The following is a 20,079-nucleotide window of genomic DNA, read 5'->3' on the forward strand; positions in this document are numbered from 1 at the left end:
GTGACACTGCAGAGTGCACAGAAATAAAACATGACAACAGCCACACCTTCATTACTCACTGCACAGACAAACTTTTGAATTGTGTGCAGGGAAAGATACCATCTACAAGCTCAATAGTACAGTATGGGGTGTGCACTCTGGAACTCTCCATATGTCAACCCTTGCTTTGTGTTTCACCATAGCAGAATACGCAGCATTTAACAGTACAATTTCTGTTGATGCCGCACAGGTTATCACTGCATCTGAATGATGCAGTACACTTTGTAACATAATGCCCACAGTCAAACTTCAATCAGAATGTTATATAATCACATGGACATAATGCCTACAGATTTCAGACCAAGAACAGTGGATGAATTTATGAAGAAGGAGCAGGAAAATGGCACTAGACATCCCTCATTTGGCTCTGAATCTGAACCATCTAGGCTCTGAACAAGAAAAACCTTCCAGGGGGCGATAGAACTTATTCCATCATGTCCTAGGTCTTATCAAATAGGGATGTTGTGAACTACAGTATGTAGAGATCAATCCAAGGAACTTGTTGCTGGGCATAACATACTATATGGTGTGGAAGGCACCAAACACACTGTGCATGGGAGTGAAAAAATAACAAGGAGACAGTTGCATCCTATTCTTGTGTACTGCGAGAGTGGTTGGAATCTCCACCAGTTAGAATTAAATGAAGACATTGAACAGATTCAGAGGTGTGCTGCTAGATTTGTTACTGGTAGGCTCACATCTTTTTTTGTGTAATTTTGGTGTTCTTGGATAAGTTTTTTCCTTATTCTGTGTATATTTTTGTTGTTTTATTTGTTCTTTTGTTAATGTATAATTGTATGGTCTAGTGTACTGGATACCGAAGCCAGAACTAATTACCTAATTGCACCAGTGTTCTTTCTGAATATCTTGTGAAAGGAAAAGGGAAATGCTATTATGTAGAAGAATTTCTGTTATACTAATCTGTGAAATGTGATGGGTAGGAATTACTAACACACATCTGTGTATATTTTTTCTTAAAAAGCTTGTAGAAATACACTGAAGTCATAAAAATCATGGGATGCCTCCAAATACCATGTTGGACCACCTTTTGGTTGACATAGTGCAGCAACTCAATGTGGCATAGACTCAACAGGTCACAGAAAGAATCCCCTGCAGGAATATTGAGCCATGCTGTCTCTATAGCTGTCCATAGTTGTGAAAGTGTTGCTGTTGCAGGATTTTGTGCGTTAACTGACCTCTCAGTTATGTCCTATAAATGTTCGAAGGGATTCATGTTGGGCAATCTGGTTGGCAAAATCATTCATTCAAATTGTCCAGAATGTTTTTCAAACAAATCATGAACAATTTTGGCCTGGTAACGTGGCGCATTGTCATCCATAAAAATTCCATTGTTGTTTGGAAACATGAAGCCCATGAATGGTTGCAAATGGTCTCCGAGTAGCCAGACATAACCATTTCCTGTTAATAATCCTTGTAAAAACTGCCCACGACATTGTGGAATCACCACTTCCTGGCACAGTGCCTTGTTGACAACTTGGGTCCATGACTTCATGGGGTCTGCGCCACACTTGAACCCTACCATCACTCTTACCAACTGAAACTGGAACTCAACTGGCCAGACCACAGTTTTCCATTTCTTTAGGATCTAACCGATATGGTCACGAGCCCAGAAGAGGCACTGCAGATGGTATTGTACAGTTTGCAAGGGCTCTCGTGTCATTCATCTGCTGCCATAGCCCATTAACAACATTTCTGCTGCACTGTCCTAATGGATACATTCATTGTACGTCCCACATTGTTTCACACAGTGCTGCTTGTCTGTTAGCACTGACAACTGTATTCAAATGCCGCTGCTCTCGTTCATTAAGCGAAGGGTGTCGACCACTGTGTTGTCCGCGGTGAGACATAATGCCTAAAATATGCTATTCGTGGCACACTTGACACTGTGGATCCTGGAATATTGAATTCCTGAACAATTTCCAAAATGAAATGTCCATTGTATCTAGCTCCAACTACCATTCCTCGTAGAAAGTCTGTTAATTCCCATTGTGGCTGTAATCACATTGGAAAGCTTTTCACATGTATCACTAGAGTACATGTGGCAGCTGTCCCAATGCACTGCCCTTTTGTACCTTGTGTATGCCATCTGTATATGTGCATATTGCTATCCCATAACTTTTGTCACCTCAGTGTATTCAGCACATAAAATGTGTTGTTCCACATTATTACAATTTATCATGTAAAATGAACCATGGAACAGGGAACTAAGTAACTAAAATATCACTTGTTTCAGCATTTAGTGAAGGCATTGAAATGGGAGTTCATGGCCTACGAACATTTGTGGAAAGGCACTGTTCTAATGTCTGCCGCTGGGTAGACATGTCAACTTCAGCCTCCCTTTACAGGTAAGTTGCATTTTCTTTTTACAGTGTACGTTTATAAATAAGCTGCTGGAGATGTGTGTGTGAGGTGTGCTTGTTTCTTTGGATGTGTGTGTGTTTTCTTTTCTGAAAAAAGCTTTGGCTGAAAGCTAAATGTGTAACAGTCCGTTTGTTGTGCTTGTCTGCAACTCAATGTGTCATCTCTATGGTGAGTAGCAATACATGCTTTTCAGACATAGTACAGTTTGAACACACTGATACTAAACTGTCCACTGATACTGGTGATGTAACAACAGAAAAGGGGAAGATGAACTAACCCTGAGTTATCTGTTGCTATAGGCAGAGTCTGTAAACTTTGTGTCAAGTGAGAGCATTAAACATGATCATAGTTAGTTATTTAGTGAATTTTTATTCCAGTTGTTGTGAGTTGTGAGTGTGATGATGGTGGTAAGCAACAAATTCTATATAAGCAAGTGACGGACATAATTTGCAGGATACGCTCTTTCTTCAAGTGCAGAACCTCATGATGCATTTTCCACAACTGTTTTTTTGGAATCGGTAGCAATGGAGCACCATCCATGCCTCGACCTGCACAGGCTGACACTGTTCGTGAATCGGACTATATTAATTTTGAAACGTGGGTTAAGTACAGGATGACTCAAAAGAATGGGAAATTTTGAGATGTGTTGCGGCAATGCTGTGAGGTGGGTGGCTCCAAATGACATATAAAATGCTGCTCACATTATCTTGCCATTTAGTAAGCAGCAAACATGGAGCAATGCAATAGTCTGTAGCATGCCTTTGCAGTAAAAGCCTATTACAAGACTGGAAATGTGGAGGCTGCACATCGAGAATTTCAGAGTTGTTTCAACATCGGACAGCTAGATCATGTTTCCTCAGTGCACACAGCAACACCTGGGTCTGTAATTTTGAAGCAGTGGATTCTGCGTTGGAGAAGTAATCTGCAAGGAGACCCCAAATTGCTTGTACAGGAGACAATATCAAGGCTGTGCGAACTGCTTTGGCAAGAAGCCCACAAGCACTCTATTTGACATTACGCAGCGTCTCTACAGTTGCATTGTTCAAGAGTTCAACAAGTACTGAAAATGAATTTTAAGTTTGATCCAAACAAACTGCAGATCGTTCAGCAGCTTCAACCTAGTGATCTGCTAATGCCTAGACAATATGCTAAATGCTTATTAGCAAAAGTGCACAATGAAAACAATTTCATTAATGACTTGTGTATGTCAGACGAATCTCACTTCCACCTCAGTGGCTTTGTCAGTAGACAGAATTTTCATTATTGGTCCCAGCAATATCCACATCAGCTACACAAGTGTCCATTGCACAGCAGCCACATCATTGAGTGGCATTATAGGCTCATACCTTTTTGAAGATGACGATTGGTGTGCTACCTCTATAACATGTGTTCAGTATGCATGAAGTGCCCCATTTTCCTACAAAGAGTTGATTTCAGCATTATGTAGCAAAGGCACCTACGGCATAGATACTGACCAGAGCTATGCGACAGTTCTTTGGTACCATGTCATTTCAAGCTACAATGACATTGCATGGGCCCCAAGATCACCTGACCTGACAGCATGTGATTTTTTTCTTATGGGGCCACCTTAGGCGTGCAGATTACCATACCTGATCTGCTACCACCAAAGAACATAAAGTAGGAATTCTAGAGAGAATCTCCAGGATTCCTATTGAAATGTTAGGTCGAGCCATGCATAATGGTCGTATCAGGCTGCAGGAATGTGTGTGCTGAGGAGAAGATCATGGTCAGTTGTGATAGTCAAAAAATAAAAATACTTGTGACATTCAATAATGCCATACTTTGTACTATACATTGGCATAAATAAATATTTGTAAAGTAATTGTGCTCATCCATTAATCTCCATTCCATAATTTCCTGTTCTTTTGAGTCACTGTGTATTTTTGAATGACCAATGAGTATCCATGACAGTTCATGTGATCAAAATGATTAATAGCAAGTTCATGAAATATTTTGGGATTTAACAAACATGCCTGAAAAGATAATTTTGCTAATGACAATGCACAAGAATTTACAAAAATGTAAAGAATGATTGCGCAGCAAGCACCTGTCATCCCAGTGGAGGCTGATTTTACAACAGACCTTCAAAAAGTAAATGACACATTAGTGTGGCTGAGCAAGTAGCTTATTTTGAAAGCTGCACTGCACTTCAAAGTGACACAAATATATAACACTAGTTTTCAGTATAGTCACCAAGTCTCTGTAAATAACAGTTGGAACATTCTATCAATCATTCAGTTCCTCTATGATAGAAATCTTCTCCTTGTTCATGGCCATTTGAGAATCATTGTTGGAAAATCTCTTTCATACCCTCCCCTTCACTCCAATGTTATTTCAGTTTTCTGGAAATTGAGTGATGCAAGATCTTCCTTCCATCCCAATCAGCATCATTCATGTTATGCAGCCTTGGTCAGATTTTTGGCTCCATTACACTACATTTGAACATGACATTATATTTGGTCCCTATACCACCAGAATTTCATGTTGAATATACAGGGTGGTCCATTGATTGTGACAGGGCCAAATATATCATGAAATAAGGGTCAAACGAAAAAACTACAAAGAACGAAACTTGTCTAGCTTGAAGGGGGAAACCAGATGGCACTATGGGTGGCCCGCTAGATGGCACTGCCATAGGTCAAACAGAGGTCAACTGTGTTTTTTTTTTTTTTTTAAATAGGAACCCCCTTTTTTTATTACACATTTGTGTAGTACATAAAGAATGTTTTAGTTGGACCACTTTTTTCGCTTTGTGATAGATGGTGCTGTAATAGTCACAAACATATGGCTCACAATTTTAGACAAACAGTTGGTAACAGGTAGGTTTTTTAAATTAAAATACAGAACATAGGTACATTTGAACATTTTATTTCAGTTGTTCCACTGTGATACATGTACCTTTGTGAACTTATCGTTATTGAGAACGCATGCTGTTACAGCGTGGTTACCTGTAAATACCACATTAATGTAATAAATGCTCAAAATGATGTCCGTCAACCTCAATGCATTTCGCAATACGTGTAACGACATTCCTCTCAACAACGAGTAATTCGCCTTCCGTAATGTTTGCACATGCATTGACAATGCGCTGACGCATTTTGTCTGGTGTTGTCGGTGGATCACGATAGCAAATATTCTTCAACTTTCCCAACAGAAAGAAATCCGGGTACGTCAGATCCGGTGAACGTGTGGGCTATGGTATGGTGCCTCGATGACCAATCCACGTGTCGTGAAATATGCTATGCAATACTGCTTCAACTGCATGCGAGCTATGTGCCAGACATCCATCATGTTGGAAGTACATCACCATTCTGTCATGCAGTGAAACATCTTGTAGTAACATTGGTAGAACATTACATAGGAAATCAGCATACATTGCACCATTTAGATTGCTATCGATAAAATGGGGGCCAATTATCCTTCCTCCCATAATGCCGCTCCATAAAATGGGGGCCAATTATCCTTCCTCCCATAATGCCGCACCATACATTAACCCACCAAGGTCGCTGATGTTCCACTTGTCGCAGCCATTGTGGATTTTCCATTGCCCAATAGTGCATATTATGCCGATTTACGTTACCGCTGTTGGTGATTGACACTTTGCCGCCAAATAGAACGCATGCAAAAAATCTGTCATCGTCCCATAATTTCTTTTGTACCCAGTGGCAGAACTGTACACGACATTCAAAGTCATCACCATGCAATTCCTGGTGCATAGAAATATGGTATGGGTGCAATCGATGTTGGTGTAGCATTCTCAACACTGACGTTTTTGAGATTCCTGATTCTCGCGCAATTTGTCTGCTACTGATGTGAAGATTAGCCGCAACAGCAGATAAAACACCTGCTTGGGCATCATCATTTGTTGCAGGTTGCGGTTGATGTTTCACATGTGGCTGAACACTTCCTGTTTCCTTAAATAGCGTCACTATCCAGAGAACGGTCCGGATACTTGGATGATGTCTCATAGGATACCAAGCAGCATACATAGCTGCAGTAGCCACCAAACAGATTGCGGGAGGCGCACAATGGCACGGCGCATCACGGGCGGTAGTTGCTGCAAGTAGAGTCCTGTCCACCAGAGGGCACGCGAGAATTCGGACGCGACCTCTGCCGGCTGAACAACAACAACAACAACTCGAGCAGCACGGGCCGGCCCCAGTCAGGGATCATCGGGCCTGCCCAGGATACAGTCCCGATCCACAGAAAGTGCAGTGCATGAACAGTGTTACTACAAAATTGGCGACGCGTAAGGTCGTTCTTTCGTGTGTTGCGTCGTTGTTCCGGTTTCGCATCTTCTCCATGGCATGGAGGATTTGGTGCGAGTTTTGGTTGCGCAGCCGACGGAGCTCATGGCCACCATGAAACAAGTGCTTCCGGCATTGCTCTCCACGCTGTCTGCTCCGGCACAGTTCCCTCCTCTCTTTCCCCCGTATGACGAGACGGCGGAGGATTGGGATGCGTATGAACATAGCCTTCGGCAGCATTTCCAGGCCAACCTTTTTGGCCTGGACGCCTTTCAAGCTTTCGGTTTTTCTATCACTGACACCATACAGTTGGTTTCCGACGACGTTCCCTATCAATCATTGGAATCTTTGATCTCAGACTTTCCAGAGATCTTTGAGGAGGGTCTGGGGCGTGTTTCCGATTTTGAAGCTCACTTAACGTTGAAGGCGTCAGCTCGCCCGCGTTTTCTACGCGCGAGGCAGATCCCCTTGGCTCTCCGCCCTCCGGTAAAGGAAGAGCTAGACCGGCTGACAGCCCTATGGGTCGTTCTTCCCATTTCTTCCAGTGAGTGGGCTTCGCCCCTCGTTATTGTCCAGAAACCCTCGGGAAAATTACGTCTTTGTGGCGATTTCAAGCCCACCGTTAATTCCCAATTGGTGGTGGACACCTATCCTTTGCCTCGGGCTGATGAATTGTTCTCCGCCGTGGCGGGACGCCAATATTTTTCGAAAATCGATCTGTCGGAGGCTTATCATCAGATACCACTTGATGAGGACTCCAAAAGGCTGGCGGTCGTCAACACTCCTTTTGGCCTTTACCAATACCAGCAGTTGGCTTTTGGAATATCCAGTGCCCCGGCGATATTCCAGCGTTATCTTGAGCATGTCACGTCGATGATCCCTCATTGTATTAATTACCTGGATGACATAATTGTCACAGGCCGCAGCACGAAGGAACACTTGCACAACCTTCGCACCCTCTTTCTCAAATTTAGGTCTGTGGGCCTGCGTTGCAACCTGCATAAGTCAACCTTCTTCCAACCATCCATTGAGTATGTGGGCTACACCATCTCTCGGCGTGGCATCCAGCCCCTAGGAAGTTTGGTCCAAGGTATCGTTAACCTTCCTCGGCCCGCTTCGCTGAAAGAGTTACAAGCTTTTTTAGGCAAGATAGCCTATTACCACCGGTTCATTCCCGGGGCTTCCACTATCGCCCACCCCTGCACTGCCTTCTGCACAAGGGTGTTCCTTTTGATTGGTCGCCTGCATGCGAGCGAGCGTTCACCTCGTTGAAAGGCCTCCTCACATCAGCCCCTTGTTTGGCTACTTTTGATCCCCATAAGCCGTTGGTCCTGGCTACCGATGCTTCGCAGTATGGGGTGGGGGCGGTCCTGGCCCATCGCACCGCAGATGGTTCCGAGCAACCACTGGCGTTTGCGTCTAAAACGCTCAGTCCCGCGCAGGCCCATTACTCCCAGTTGGAAAAGAGGCTTTGGCCATTGTCTACCAAGTTTCACCCTTTCTTGTATGGCACGAAGTTTCAGTTAATCACTGACCATAAGCTGTTAATCTCGTTATTTGGCCCCGCCTCTCAGATTCCGGATAGGGCGGCCCACAGACTACAGCGCTGGGCCTTGTTCCTCTCTAAGTACCATTATGACATTCATTTTCGCCCTACGGGACAGCATGCCAACGCCGACGCTCTTTCCCGTCTTCCGGTGGGCCCGGATCCTACTTTCGATCGGGAGGAGGTTATGTGTTTTCAATTGGATGTGGCGTCCCGGCAAGCGGTTGATAGCTTTCCGATCACTGGTTCTTGAGTCGCCCAGGAAACGGCGGCGGACCCGGTTCTCCGGCAAATAGTGCGCCTCATTCAGCAGGGGTGGTCGGCCTGCCCTCCAGGCCGGGCCTCTGACCCTCTTCGTAATTATTTTCTTCTACGAGACCGCCTCTCCGTCTTGGAAGGAGTTCTCCTTCTGGCTACCGATGATGCTGCACCTTGCGTGGTTGTTCCTGCCAGTTTACGGAAGGAGGTCCTCACGTTATTACATGCGGGACACTGGGGTGTTTCCCGTACTAAAACCTTGGCTCGCAGACATGTGTACTGGCCCGGTATTGACAGAGAAATTGAGCACTTCGTGGCAGCCTGTTCCCAGTGTGCGAGCCAACAAGCCTCTCCCAGGGCAGCGTTCTCTTCATGGCCGCCGGCAACCCAGGCATGGGAACGTGTTCACATCGATTTTGCGGGCCCGTTTCTCAATGGCTTTTGGCTCATTGTCATTGATGCTTATTCCCGATTCCCATATGTGGTTCGCTGCTCCTCAACCACTTAAGAAGTTGCAATCCAGGCACTCGCCAAAATCTTTTCTGTGGAGGGTCTGCCAATTACCCTGGTCTCGGACAATGGACCGCAGTTTATTTCGCAGACCTTCCAGGATTTTTGTAGGCGTTTCGGTATTCGGCACATTTGCTCTCCCCCCTTCCATCCACAATCGAATGGGGAAGCCGAGCGCATGGTGCGCACATTTAAGACGCAGATGAAAAAGTATGTGCACGAATTTCCTGCGGAGGAAGCATTGACGTTTTTCTTGACGGCATACCGGACCACACCAATGGGAGAACGCAGCCCAGCGGAGCTCCTCCATGGGCGTCAACCTAGGACTCTGCTGCACCTCCTCCAGCCTGGTCCTCGCCAGTCTTCACAAAACGGCATCCCTGGTTTTCCACTGGGTATGTCGGTCTGGGCCCGTGGTTTTGGTCGCACTCCACATTGGATACCGGCGGTGGTCCTGCGCTGACATGGCCACCGGCTCTATACCTTGCTGGCGGGGGACCGGGTGATACGTCGTCACCAAAATCAGCTCCGTCCACGTTCAGGCACCCACCCTCCAACCTCTCGAACACCGACTTCCCCATTGCCGGCACCTGTGTTGGATTCACGGGGGCCGTTACCTCCTCTCCCCGCTGTGACTCTGCTGCACTGCATTGGTTCTCCGCCTTGGCGGCCTCCAGTGGCTCCAGTACCGGCATCGCCATCGTTCGCGATGCCCCAGCGAGAGCCGGCCCCCCTAGCAGCCGGTTTCTCAGGAGGCTGTTTCCCCTGTGGTCGTCCCTTCCCCTTCGTCCCCGCCACTGGGTCTTGCCCATTCCGAGGTGGAACAGGATCAGGAGTTCGACGACCTGTCGCCTGTTCTGTCCCGGGCTCCGGTTGTGGGACGACGGGGGCCTCTTCATGTGGGTCACTTCCAGCCGTATTCGAAGGTTCCAGCTCGAGGGTTGGCAGATCCCCTCGACGCCGGCCATCCAGTGGATGTGGAGGTCATGGCTCCTGCCCGCCGCTCCACCTTCCGCCGCAGTGGCTCACAGTGGCGTCACCCCCCGAAGGAGGAGGAGTGCAGTAGCCACCAAACAGATTGCGGGAGGCGCACAATGGCACGGCGCATCACGGACGGTAGTTGCCGCAAGTAGAGTCCCGTCCACCAGAGGGCACGCGAGAATTCGGACGCGACCTCTGTCGGCTGAACAATAGCCATACATCAACATGATATCGACCTTTTCCGCAATTGGTAAACGGTCCATTTTAACATGGGTAATGTATCATGAAGCAAATACAATCAGCACTGGTAGAATGTTACGTGATACCATGTACTTATATGTTTGTGACTATTACAGCACCATCTATCACAAAGTGAAAAAAGTGGCTCAACTAAAACATTCATATTTGCTTACATACTACACGAATATGGAATAAAAAATGGGGGTTCCTATTTAAAAAAATGCAGTTGATATCCGTTTGACCTATGGCAGCGCCATCTAACAGGCCAACCATAGTGCCATCTGGTTTCCCCCTTCAAGCTAGACGAGTTTCGTTGTTTGTAGTTTTTTTGTTTGATGCTTCTTTCGTGAGATATTTGGTGTGGTCACTATCAATGGACCACCCTGTATATGTAGTTCTGAGGTTTTGCATACAGTATACGTACTGTGATATGAACTTCAACTTTGCAATATGTTTCCAAATTTCTGTGATGCACGTGTTATCCATACCACTCCAGAACTGTCTCTGTAGCAGACCCAGAACATGTACTCTCTTCTGACGATGCGCTACCTTGTTGCACAGTGGTCTTAGTGTGGGATGAGATGTGTAACTTACTGTCTGAAGTCCCTATGTATAAAGTATTAGAAATTTAATCATTTTTAACCACAGGGACTGAGTCACCCAAAAGCATGTATTCAGGAATTTATAACATTCCACCTAAATTTTGGAGACTGCAGGAGCAAATTTCTTGTTAATGGTCATATTATAGGTGATGCTGCAGCGTGGGCACACAAAGTCACAGAAATGTGTGATATATCAAAAATTTTTCTTTACAAGACTATTGCTTGTGAGAAACACAGCAGAAATGAATTATGGGTATCTAAAATAGGGGAAAGTATCAGCTGTACCAAGGCTTATTAAAAAGTTTGTGTAAATATTTTTGGTGGAAACTTAAGTACCTAGACACATTATTACAAGCAAAGTTTTTCTAACTTCCACTTAATGTGAGTTGTGGTTTTTGTCAGCACATAGATACCTATAACAAATTTTTCAGTTTTCAAATAGTTTAGGGTCTGCTTAAAATGACAGCCAAAATAGTGAGTATCAGAATCATCTGTGCAGATGAAGTACCAAGTAAGATAATGATTGAAAGTGACTATGTCCCACATTTAAGTCGTGAACAGACACTGTTTATAGTAGAGAAGGAGATATTGAACTCTGTTGTTAAAACTATGATTGAAATAATGAGACTTATTAGTTTAAATAGGAAGAGTCTCAACTAGGGCTCAAACAGAGTATAATGCACCTTTGGTCTCGAAAATGTTTGTGGATATACAGAATCAAAATTTGCAACATTGAACCAATTATTCCTCTTGTAGTTTGCTCAATATTTGTATAAGAAGGAAGTCTGGAACAATATACTAGCAGATAAATGTTACTTAACTTGCTATGGCTGTCTCGTTGTCTGTGGTGTCTTCTTTGTCCCTGTATAAGCTTTCAAAAATTATTGGTCCAAGGTGTTTCAATGACAAGTCTCTGGAATATGTTTGCTTTTTAATTGTCATCTGTATTTATTTATAAGTCCTTGAAACACTTTATGCAACCATACTTGTATATCACCAACACTGTGTAATATTTTTGCACAAGACAAAGAACATAATTCCTCAGACTATCACATCAGCCATCCTCAGTAGCTACTGAAACTGCACTGGCCATCTTAACATTTCTACAGCAACTGTATATAGCTTCCAGATCCTTCTAGAACAGGATGAAATTCAAACTGTTACTAACATGATTGCATTAATTGAAATTCTTTATTGATATAATGTACATAATGTTTTCTGGAAACGGAAATGCCATGTGGCTAGGGCCTCCTGTCAGGTAGACCGGTCGCCTGGTGCAAGTCTTTAGAGTTGACGCCACTTCGGCAACTTGCATATCGATGTGGATGAAATGACGATGATGACGACAACACAACACCCAGTCCCTTAACAGAGAAAATCTCCAACCCAGCCAGGAATCAAACCCAGGCCATTAGGTATGACCTTCTGTCACACTGACCACTCAGCTACCAGGGCTGGACTTCTGGAAATGATTATTTACCAGAAGACTTATGCATCTAAAGAGTCATAACAGAGATTGCAAATTTTTCACAGTATGAAAAATAGCAGCTTCCTGTAATTGTACGAATTTGACTTTATGGTTGATAATAAAATTAGAAAAATTATAAATGAGAACAGAAATTTTGTTTGTATGAAAACTGAAACATAATAATATTATCTTTATTGTAAAGTAGTTCTTGGATCATATAAGTTTACAATTGTGATTAATAATTTTCATGGTTCAAAACTGATGTTGCAAAATGAATCAATATGAAAAATAAAAATGTATTATTAGAAAAATAGTGTTTTGGTGATAAAATATATGCAGAAATATCTTCAGATGTGGAATATATATAAGTATGATAATTAACACATGCCGTGTCTTAATTATACAGAATCAAACATTTCAGTTGTCATATGAAAGTTCTGAAGAGGCAAGATTCATTACAAGAGACACTGTCATTATGAGCCACCTCTGTCAGTAATAGAAAATATGGAAACAGACAGTGAGAATGGAGTAATGGCTGACCATGCAGGTAATGATGCTGCCACATCAGTGTGGAGGGCTACGGTGATTGTGCCAAGTACAGTAGAGAATACAGCCTTTGAAGATTTTTCGAACTAAAGCCATCTAGTTAGTGGCAAAGTGGCAGTAAAACTAAATAACATTTTCAGTTGTGGTAAAGATGCCAAAAAGAAGGCAACTACAGAATGAGAACAAGTAAGGGTAATTTAAGTACTTACACCTATGGGCTTGTTAATAAAGAAACAGAAATGCATTGAAGGTAGAGTTCATGAGAGAGGGGTTAAACAAATGAAGTAAGTGTTAACACTGTGAACCCTCTGTTGAGGAAGAAGTCTGTGGAGGGAGAAGATTTAATATATGAAGTCATATTTGAAGAGGATTTCAAATATAGACAGCACCGGAAGTGCAGCATCAGTGAATTAGGTGACTTAAGCATGCGTGAACCTGTGTGGGAGGGCATAGGGCAATGTGGCCTATCATTTTATGATTGATTACCACAAACTTGAAACAGTTTACTCATTAAAACTGTACAAGCACTTATTGTGAGATTTGAGCCAGGCCACCTTAATTTAAGATCTGCGAGAAATACTGCATTGTTAGAAAGCAGATTGGTAATTTCCACCATTGAGCACTTCTTAAATTCACTTCCAGAAAAGGATGATACTGTTAAAATGTCGTTATCAGAGGTTTGAAAATAGTGTTATCTACACAAAAACTATCCAAAACTTTTACATACCGTGTTTTACTTTCAGTGTAGGTGACTGGAAAAAAAAAAAAAAAAAAAAAAAATAGAAAAACAATTCCTCATTCACCCTACTTTAAGCATCTAAGTTTCAATTGGTGTAGATTTTTTGGAAAAATGTATCTGAAAAATGGATTTTGATTGTAATGATTTGCTGTGTCTACTGAGGAAAGGGATATTATAGTTCTTTTTGAAAGATGCTGGACTCGTATTCGGGAGGACGACGGTTCAATCCCGTCTCCGGCCATCCTGATTTAGGTTTTCTGTGATTTCCATAAATCGTTTCAGGCAAATGCTGGGATGGTTCCTTTGAAAGGGCACGGCTGATTTCCTTCCCAATCCTTCCCTAACCCGAGCTTGTGCTCCGTCTCTAATGACCCCGTTCTCGACGGGACGTTAAACACTAGCCACCACCACCACCACCACCACCACCACCACCACCTTTTTGAAAGATGGAAAGTCAGATATTACTGATGTGTTACCAACACAAATTCAAAAGCTGAAATTGTGATTTTGTATTGCTTGAGTATATTCACTCACAGCCATGTTTATGCAACAAAGGCAGTTAGTCAGAGAGGAAATGATAAAGACAGGGGATGAAATTAGAAGTAGGATTTATGCAGTCGATCATATACTGACGGGGAAAAAATTACAGCACCAAGAAGGAGTTGTGCAACATAAACGAAAACTGGTAGGTATGTTTCTACATCTCAGATTTGATGTCTGTTCAAATTTCATACCATCCACATAAGAGTGGCACTATTATCACCACTATGAGGATGCAAATCAGGTTTGCTTTAAATACACGCTGTAATGGTCGTGACCATTAATTACCTTTGAGACTGGACGTGGTTGAACAAGGTGACGTAATAGGGCTACGAGATGCTGGATGTTCCGTCAGCAGTGTTGCAGAAAGACTTGGCAGGAATTTAGCCATTGTACGTGACTGCTGACAGTGGTGGTCACGGGAATGTACAGTCACAAGAAGACCAGGCTCTGAATGACCACATGGAACTCCTGAGAGGTAAGACCACTGTGTTCAGCATTTGGCTGTGGCTCATCTTGCTGTGTCTGCACCAGAAATTTGAGCAGCAGTTGGCATCACACTGACACAATGAACTGTTACAAATTGGTTACTTGAAGAACAGCTCTGAGCTGGATGCATGTAGCGTGCATTCCATTGACCCCAAAGCACTGCCATTTGTTACATCAATGGTGTCTAGCGAGAGCTCACTGGAGGGCATGATGAAGGTATGTTGTGTTTTCTGATGAAAGCTGTTTCTGCCTCCATGCAAGTGACAGCTGTGTGTTGGTTAGGAGGAGGACAGTTGAGGGCCTACTACCAGCCTGTCTGCATGCTAGACACATTGGAACTACACATGGAGGTATGGTCTGGGGTATGATTTAATATGACAGAAGGAGCATTCTCATGGTTGTCCTACTCAGCCTGACTGCAAATTTGTACATCATTGTGGTGATATGACCTGTTGTGCTGCCATTCACGAACAGCATTCCAGGGGTGTTTTCCAACTAGTTAACACTCACCCACATACCGCTGTCGTAACCCAAAATGCTCTAGATGGTATCCACGTGTCGCCTTGACCTGCTCAATCACCAGGTTTTTCTCCAGTCGTGCACATACGGGACATTGTGGGATGACAACTCCAGTGTCATCAACAAACAGCATTACCCATCGCAGTATTGACCGACCGAGTGCAGCAGACGTGGAGCTCCGTGACACAAACTGACATCCGGCACATGCACAACACAATGTATGCTTGCATTGAACATTCTGTCAGTTTCACTGGTTATTAATGTATGAGCATTTCACATTTGCAATGGATTATCTTGCACTTGCATTGATCTTGCATCACTAGTAACTTAAATATATTACCTACACAAATGTACTCCCAAAATGTACTCCCAAAATTTCATTACTCTACATTAATTACTTTTTGGTGTTGCAATTTCTTTTCTGTCTGTTCAGCAGTGTTACACAATAAATACATCCACTATGTTCCAGCCAACTCCTGCAAGATTTATGTTCACAGGAAACTGTTGTGAAATACATAGTTAGACTTCATAGCTACACAGAAACTAAAAAAGACTTCCAGTTTCAGGATATTTCCATCAAAGTACAGTGCATGAGTATACTTGGGATTTTATTATTGGTGATCTTCAAAGCTTTGTGACTCACTACTTTGAGTTTTAAGAGCTATCTTTATAAGCCTGTATCTAATTTGATTCATGATAGAATGTTTTTCATTAATAAAAAAATATTTTTGACATTATTCGGAAAAAAAAAGATACGTACGTTACAGGGTTAAATGAAACAAACGTTACTAACATACTTTATCTTAAGATCCTTGCCTCATTTCAAAGAAAGTAAATACGTTGCTACCAACACATTTTTACTTTTTGCACTACACAAACATTTTTTAAAAAAGAGTGGTGGTCATCATTCCTTCTTATACACTCCTGGAAATTGAAATAAGAACACCGTGAATTCATTGTCCCAGGAAGGGGAAACTTTATTGACACATTCCTGGGGTCAGATACATCACATGATCACACTGACAGAACCCCAGGCACATAGACACAGGCAACAGAGCATGCACAATGTCGGCACTAGTACAGTGTATATCCACCTTTCGCAGCAATGCAGGCTGCTATTCTCCCATGGAGACGATCATAGAGATGCTGGATGTAGTCCTGTGGAACGGCTTGCCATGCCATTTCCACCTGGCGCCTCAGTTGGACCAGCGTTCGTGCTGGACGTGCAGACCGCTTGAGACGACGCTTCATCCAGTCCCAAACATGCTCAATGGGGGACAGATCCGGAGATCTTGCTGGCCAGGGTAGTTGACTTACACCTTCTAGAGCACGTTGGGTGGCACGGGCTACATGCGGACGTGCATTGTCCTGTTGGAACAGCAAGTTCCCTTGCCGGTCTAGGAATGGTAGAACGATGGGTTCGATGACGGTTTGGATGTACCGTGCACTATTCAGTGTCCCCTCGACGATCACCAGTGGTGTACGGCCAGTGTAGGAGATCGCTCCCCACACCATGATGCCGGGTGTTGGCCCTGTGTGCCTCGGTCGTATGCAGTCCTGATTGTGGCGCTCACCTGCACGGCACCAAACATGCATACGACCATCATTGGCACCAAGGCAGAAGCGACTCTCATCGCTGAAGACGACACGTCTCCATTCGTCCCTCCATTCACGCCTGTCGCGACACCACTGGAGGCGGACTGCACGATGTTGGGGCGTGAGCGGAAGACGGCCTAACGGTGTGCGGGACCGTAGCCCAGCTTCATGGAGACGGTTGCGAATGGTCCTCGCCGATACCCCAGGAGCAACAGTGTCCCTAATTTGCTGGGAAGTGGCGGTGCGGTCCCCTACGGCACTGCGTAGGATCCTACGGTCTTGGCGTGCATCCGTGCGTCGCTGCGGTCCGGTCCCAGGTCGACTGGCACGTGCACCTTCCGCTGACCACTGGCGACAACATTGATGTACTGTGGAGACCTCACGCCCCACGTGTTGAGCAATTCGGCGGTACGTCCACCTGGCCTCCCGCATGCCCACTATACGCCCTCGCTCAAAGTCCGTCAACTGCACATACGGTTCACGTCCACGCTGTCGCGGCATGCCTACCAGTGTTAAAGACTGCGATGGAGCTCCGTATGCCACGGCAAACTGGCTGACACTGACGGCGGCGGTGCACAAATGCTGCGCAGCTAGCGCCATTCGACGGCCAACACCGCGGTTCCTGGTGTGTCCGCTGTGCCGTGCGTGTGATCATTGCTTGTACAGCCCTCTCGCAGTGTCCGGAGCAAGTATGGTGGGTCTGACACACCGGTGTCAATGTGTTCTTTTTTCCATTTCCAGGAGTGTATATTTGTCCATCCTTAGACAACCACTGCTCCCAATTCCTTACCTCAAGACATAGTATCTCTACTATATGGTGAGTATCAACTTTCCTTCTAGACCTAGATGCAAGACCTGTCCCATACATCCTCCTACCACCACCTACTCCAGTCTGGTCACTAATATCACCTATCCCGTCAAAGGCAGGGCTACCTGTGAAACCAGTCATGTGATTTACAAACGAAGCTGCAACTACTGTGCTGCATTCTATGTAGGCATGGCAACCAACAAGCTGTCTGTCCACATGAATGGCCACCGACAAACTGTGGCCAAAAAACAAGTAGACGACTCTGTTGCTGAACACGCTGCTGAACATGATATCCCTCATCTCAATGACTGCTTCACAGCCTGTGCCATATGGATCCTTCCCACCAACACCGGCTTTTCTGATTGTGCAGGTGGGAACTTTCCCTGCAATACATCCTACATTCACGTACCACTCCTGGCCTCAACCTTCGTTAGTCACTGTCCTGACCCATCCAGGCCCCTCCCTGTTCCCATTCCAGCACTACACAGCCGTCATTTCACCGCCACACCTAGTCTTTTAATTTCTTTTTATTTCTCTCCTTTCCACTATTTACCCCCTCCTCCCTCCTCACCTTCTCTCCTGCCCTCTGTCTAAACTGCAACAGTTCACTGTCAGCCACTACCACCATACTATCCCTCCCTCCTCCCCACCCCAGCTTCCTCCTTACCCCCACCCAGTTGCCACTCCCATAGTGCACTGGTGCTGCTGCTCGCAGTGTGGTTTCAGTTCTCTGAGACTGCAGGCGTGTGTGCAAGTTGTGTGTGTGTGTGTGTGTGTGTGTGTGTGTGTGTGTGTGTGTGTGTGTGTGTGTGTCTACTGCTGACAAAGGCTTTAACGGCCGAAAGCTGTAATTGTGTGAATCTTTTTGTTGTGCCGATCGTGACTCAGAATCTCTACTATATGGTGAGTATCAACTTTCCTTCTCTGGTATTGTTACATTCCATCCTGGATTTTCCATTATAAGAAAGGTTTTATTTTTCGAAGGTTTTTTCTGAAGTTGCCCGAGTATACCTAGGATTTTAAGCTTCTATCAAAATAATAGAACTGAGGTAACTCAGAGTTTTATGCTAAGGGATTAAAAAGGTTTAAGAGTATTCACATAAAAAATTCTGAGGCGTAACTTTTCAGCACGCCCTCGTATCTTGTAGATGTCAATAAATCTAATTCTTCCCTAGAAAATGTTGCTGATTGATGTGCACTAGATAATGAACAGTCTCATCCATCACCCTTAGAATCCACAGGCCTTATAAACTTTTGCATCATTTATTCATAAAAAATGATTCACTCAGCTGACAAAGAGTAAGGAAGGAGACCATGGGGTGGTCTGTAGAATCTCAAGTAGGTTGTTTCTTTCCTAATCCCTTCATGAAATATCTTATAAACAGAACTGTCACACATAATAGAAACAATCAGTAAAATTTAGGCAAAGAATGTAATTCCTGCAGTAGAGGCACTGAATAATTGATACATACTTAAACAAGACTGAATATTTGCCAAACTTTCAGATGAATCCTTTTTAGAATTAGACCAGTACACACTTGTGTGTGTGTGTGTGTGTGTGTGTGTGTGTGTGTGTGTGTGTGTGTGTGTGTGTGTGTGTGTTTGGGGGGGGGGGGGGGGAGTTCAGTCATCTGACTCGTCTTACGCAATCCACAACAACTTCCTGTCCTGTGACAACCTCTTCATCTCGGAACAACACTTACACCCAACCTCCTCAATTGTTTACTGATCATCTAGTACCATGGAAGTTATCCCCTGATGCCTTAACATATGTTATTATTTTAATACCTCTTCTTGTTTTCAATGTTTTCCATATATTTCTATCCTCACTGATTCTGCCAATAACGTCTTCATCTTATTTTATCAGTCAATCTGATTTTTAGAATCCTTCTATAGCATTACTTAAGATATTTTTGTACAAATAATTACTGCTAGGAGAAATGGTAACCACTTACTGTGTAGTTGAACCTTTGACCAGTTGACAGTCACATAAACTAGATGTTGCTTAAATTTCAGACAGTGTTCTTCTTCATTGCCGACTGGTATAAAAAACATACATGCAGTCGAGGTACTGCAGCCCAACTGGGGATGAGGGACAGTGTTGGGTGCAGTGGGTGAGAGGAATGGCACTGCATAGAGGAGGATTTGAGAGGTGGAGGGTTGGGTGACTGACAAATCACACACACACACACACACACACACACACACACACACACAGGGATAGAGAGAGAGAGAGAGAGAGAGATGAATGGGATAGGAATGTGGAACTCAAACTGTGGCCAAGAGCAAAGTTGATCATCCAACTCCACCCTGTCCCCATGCCTTCTACTTTGCTCCCTTAACCCACACTCACGCTTCCCTTTTTGTGGTCTCCCACTGTTGTACCTCCTTCCCATCCACCCTCCCAACTCTCTTCCATTTATTCATGTGCCACATACAACTTAGCTTTGTGCTCCAGGCCAAACTCACTAGTGCCACATTCATATCTTATTCATTTGCTGTCTTTCCTTCTCACCCATCAGCCACCCTTCCCTCTACCCTTCTTTTC

General features: G+C 44.2%; 1 protein-coding gene across 1 annotated transcript in view; it reads left to right on the forward strand.

Annotated features, from left to right (window-relative positions):
• Positions 1 to 610: 610 nt before the first annotated feature.
• Positions 611 to 20,079, forward strand: part of LOC126184610 (constitutive coactivator of peroxisome proliferator-activated receptor gamma-like) — a 521,164-nt gene continuing 501,695 nt past the window's right edge. The window contains exons 1-2 of the mRNA XM_049927063.1: positions 611 to 727; positions 2,294 to 2,405. Of these exons, the coding sequence (XP_049783020.1) occupies positions 2,314 to 2,405 (92 nt within the window). The 5' untranslated portion in view covers positions 611 to 727; positions 2,294 to 2,313. The remainder of the gene's footprint in view (positions 728 to 2,293; positions 2,406 to 20,079) is intronic.

This window comes from Schistocerca cancellata, chromosome 4, assembly GCF_023864275.1.
Source record: "Schistocerca cancellata isolate TAMUIC-IGC-003103 chromosome 4, iqSchCanc2.1, whole genome shotgun sequence".
In the NCBI taxonomy this organism is placed as follows: Eukaryota; Metazoa; Arthropoda; class Insecta; order Orthoptera; family Acrididae; genus Schistocerca; species Schistocerca cancellata.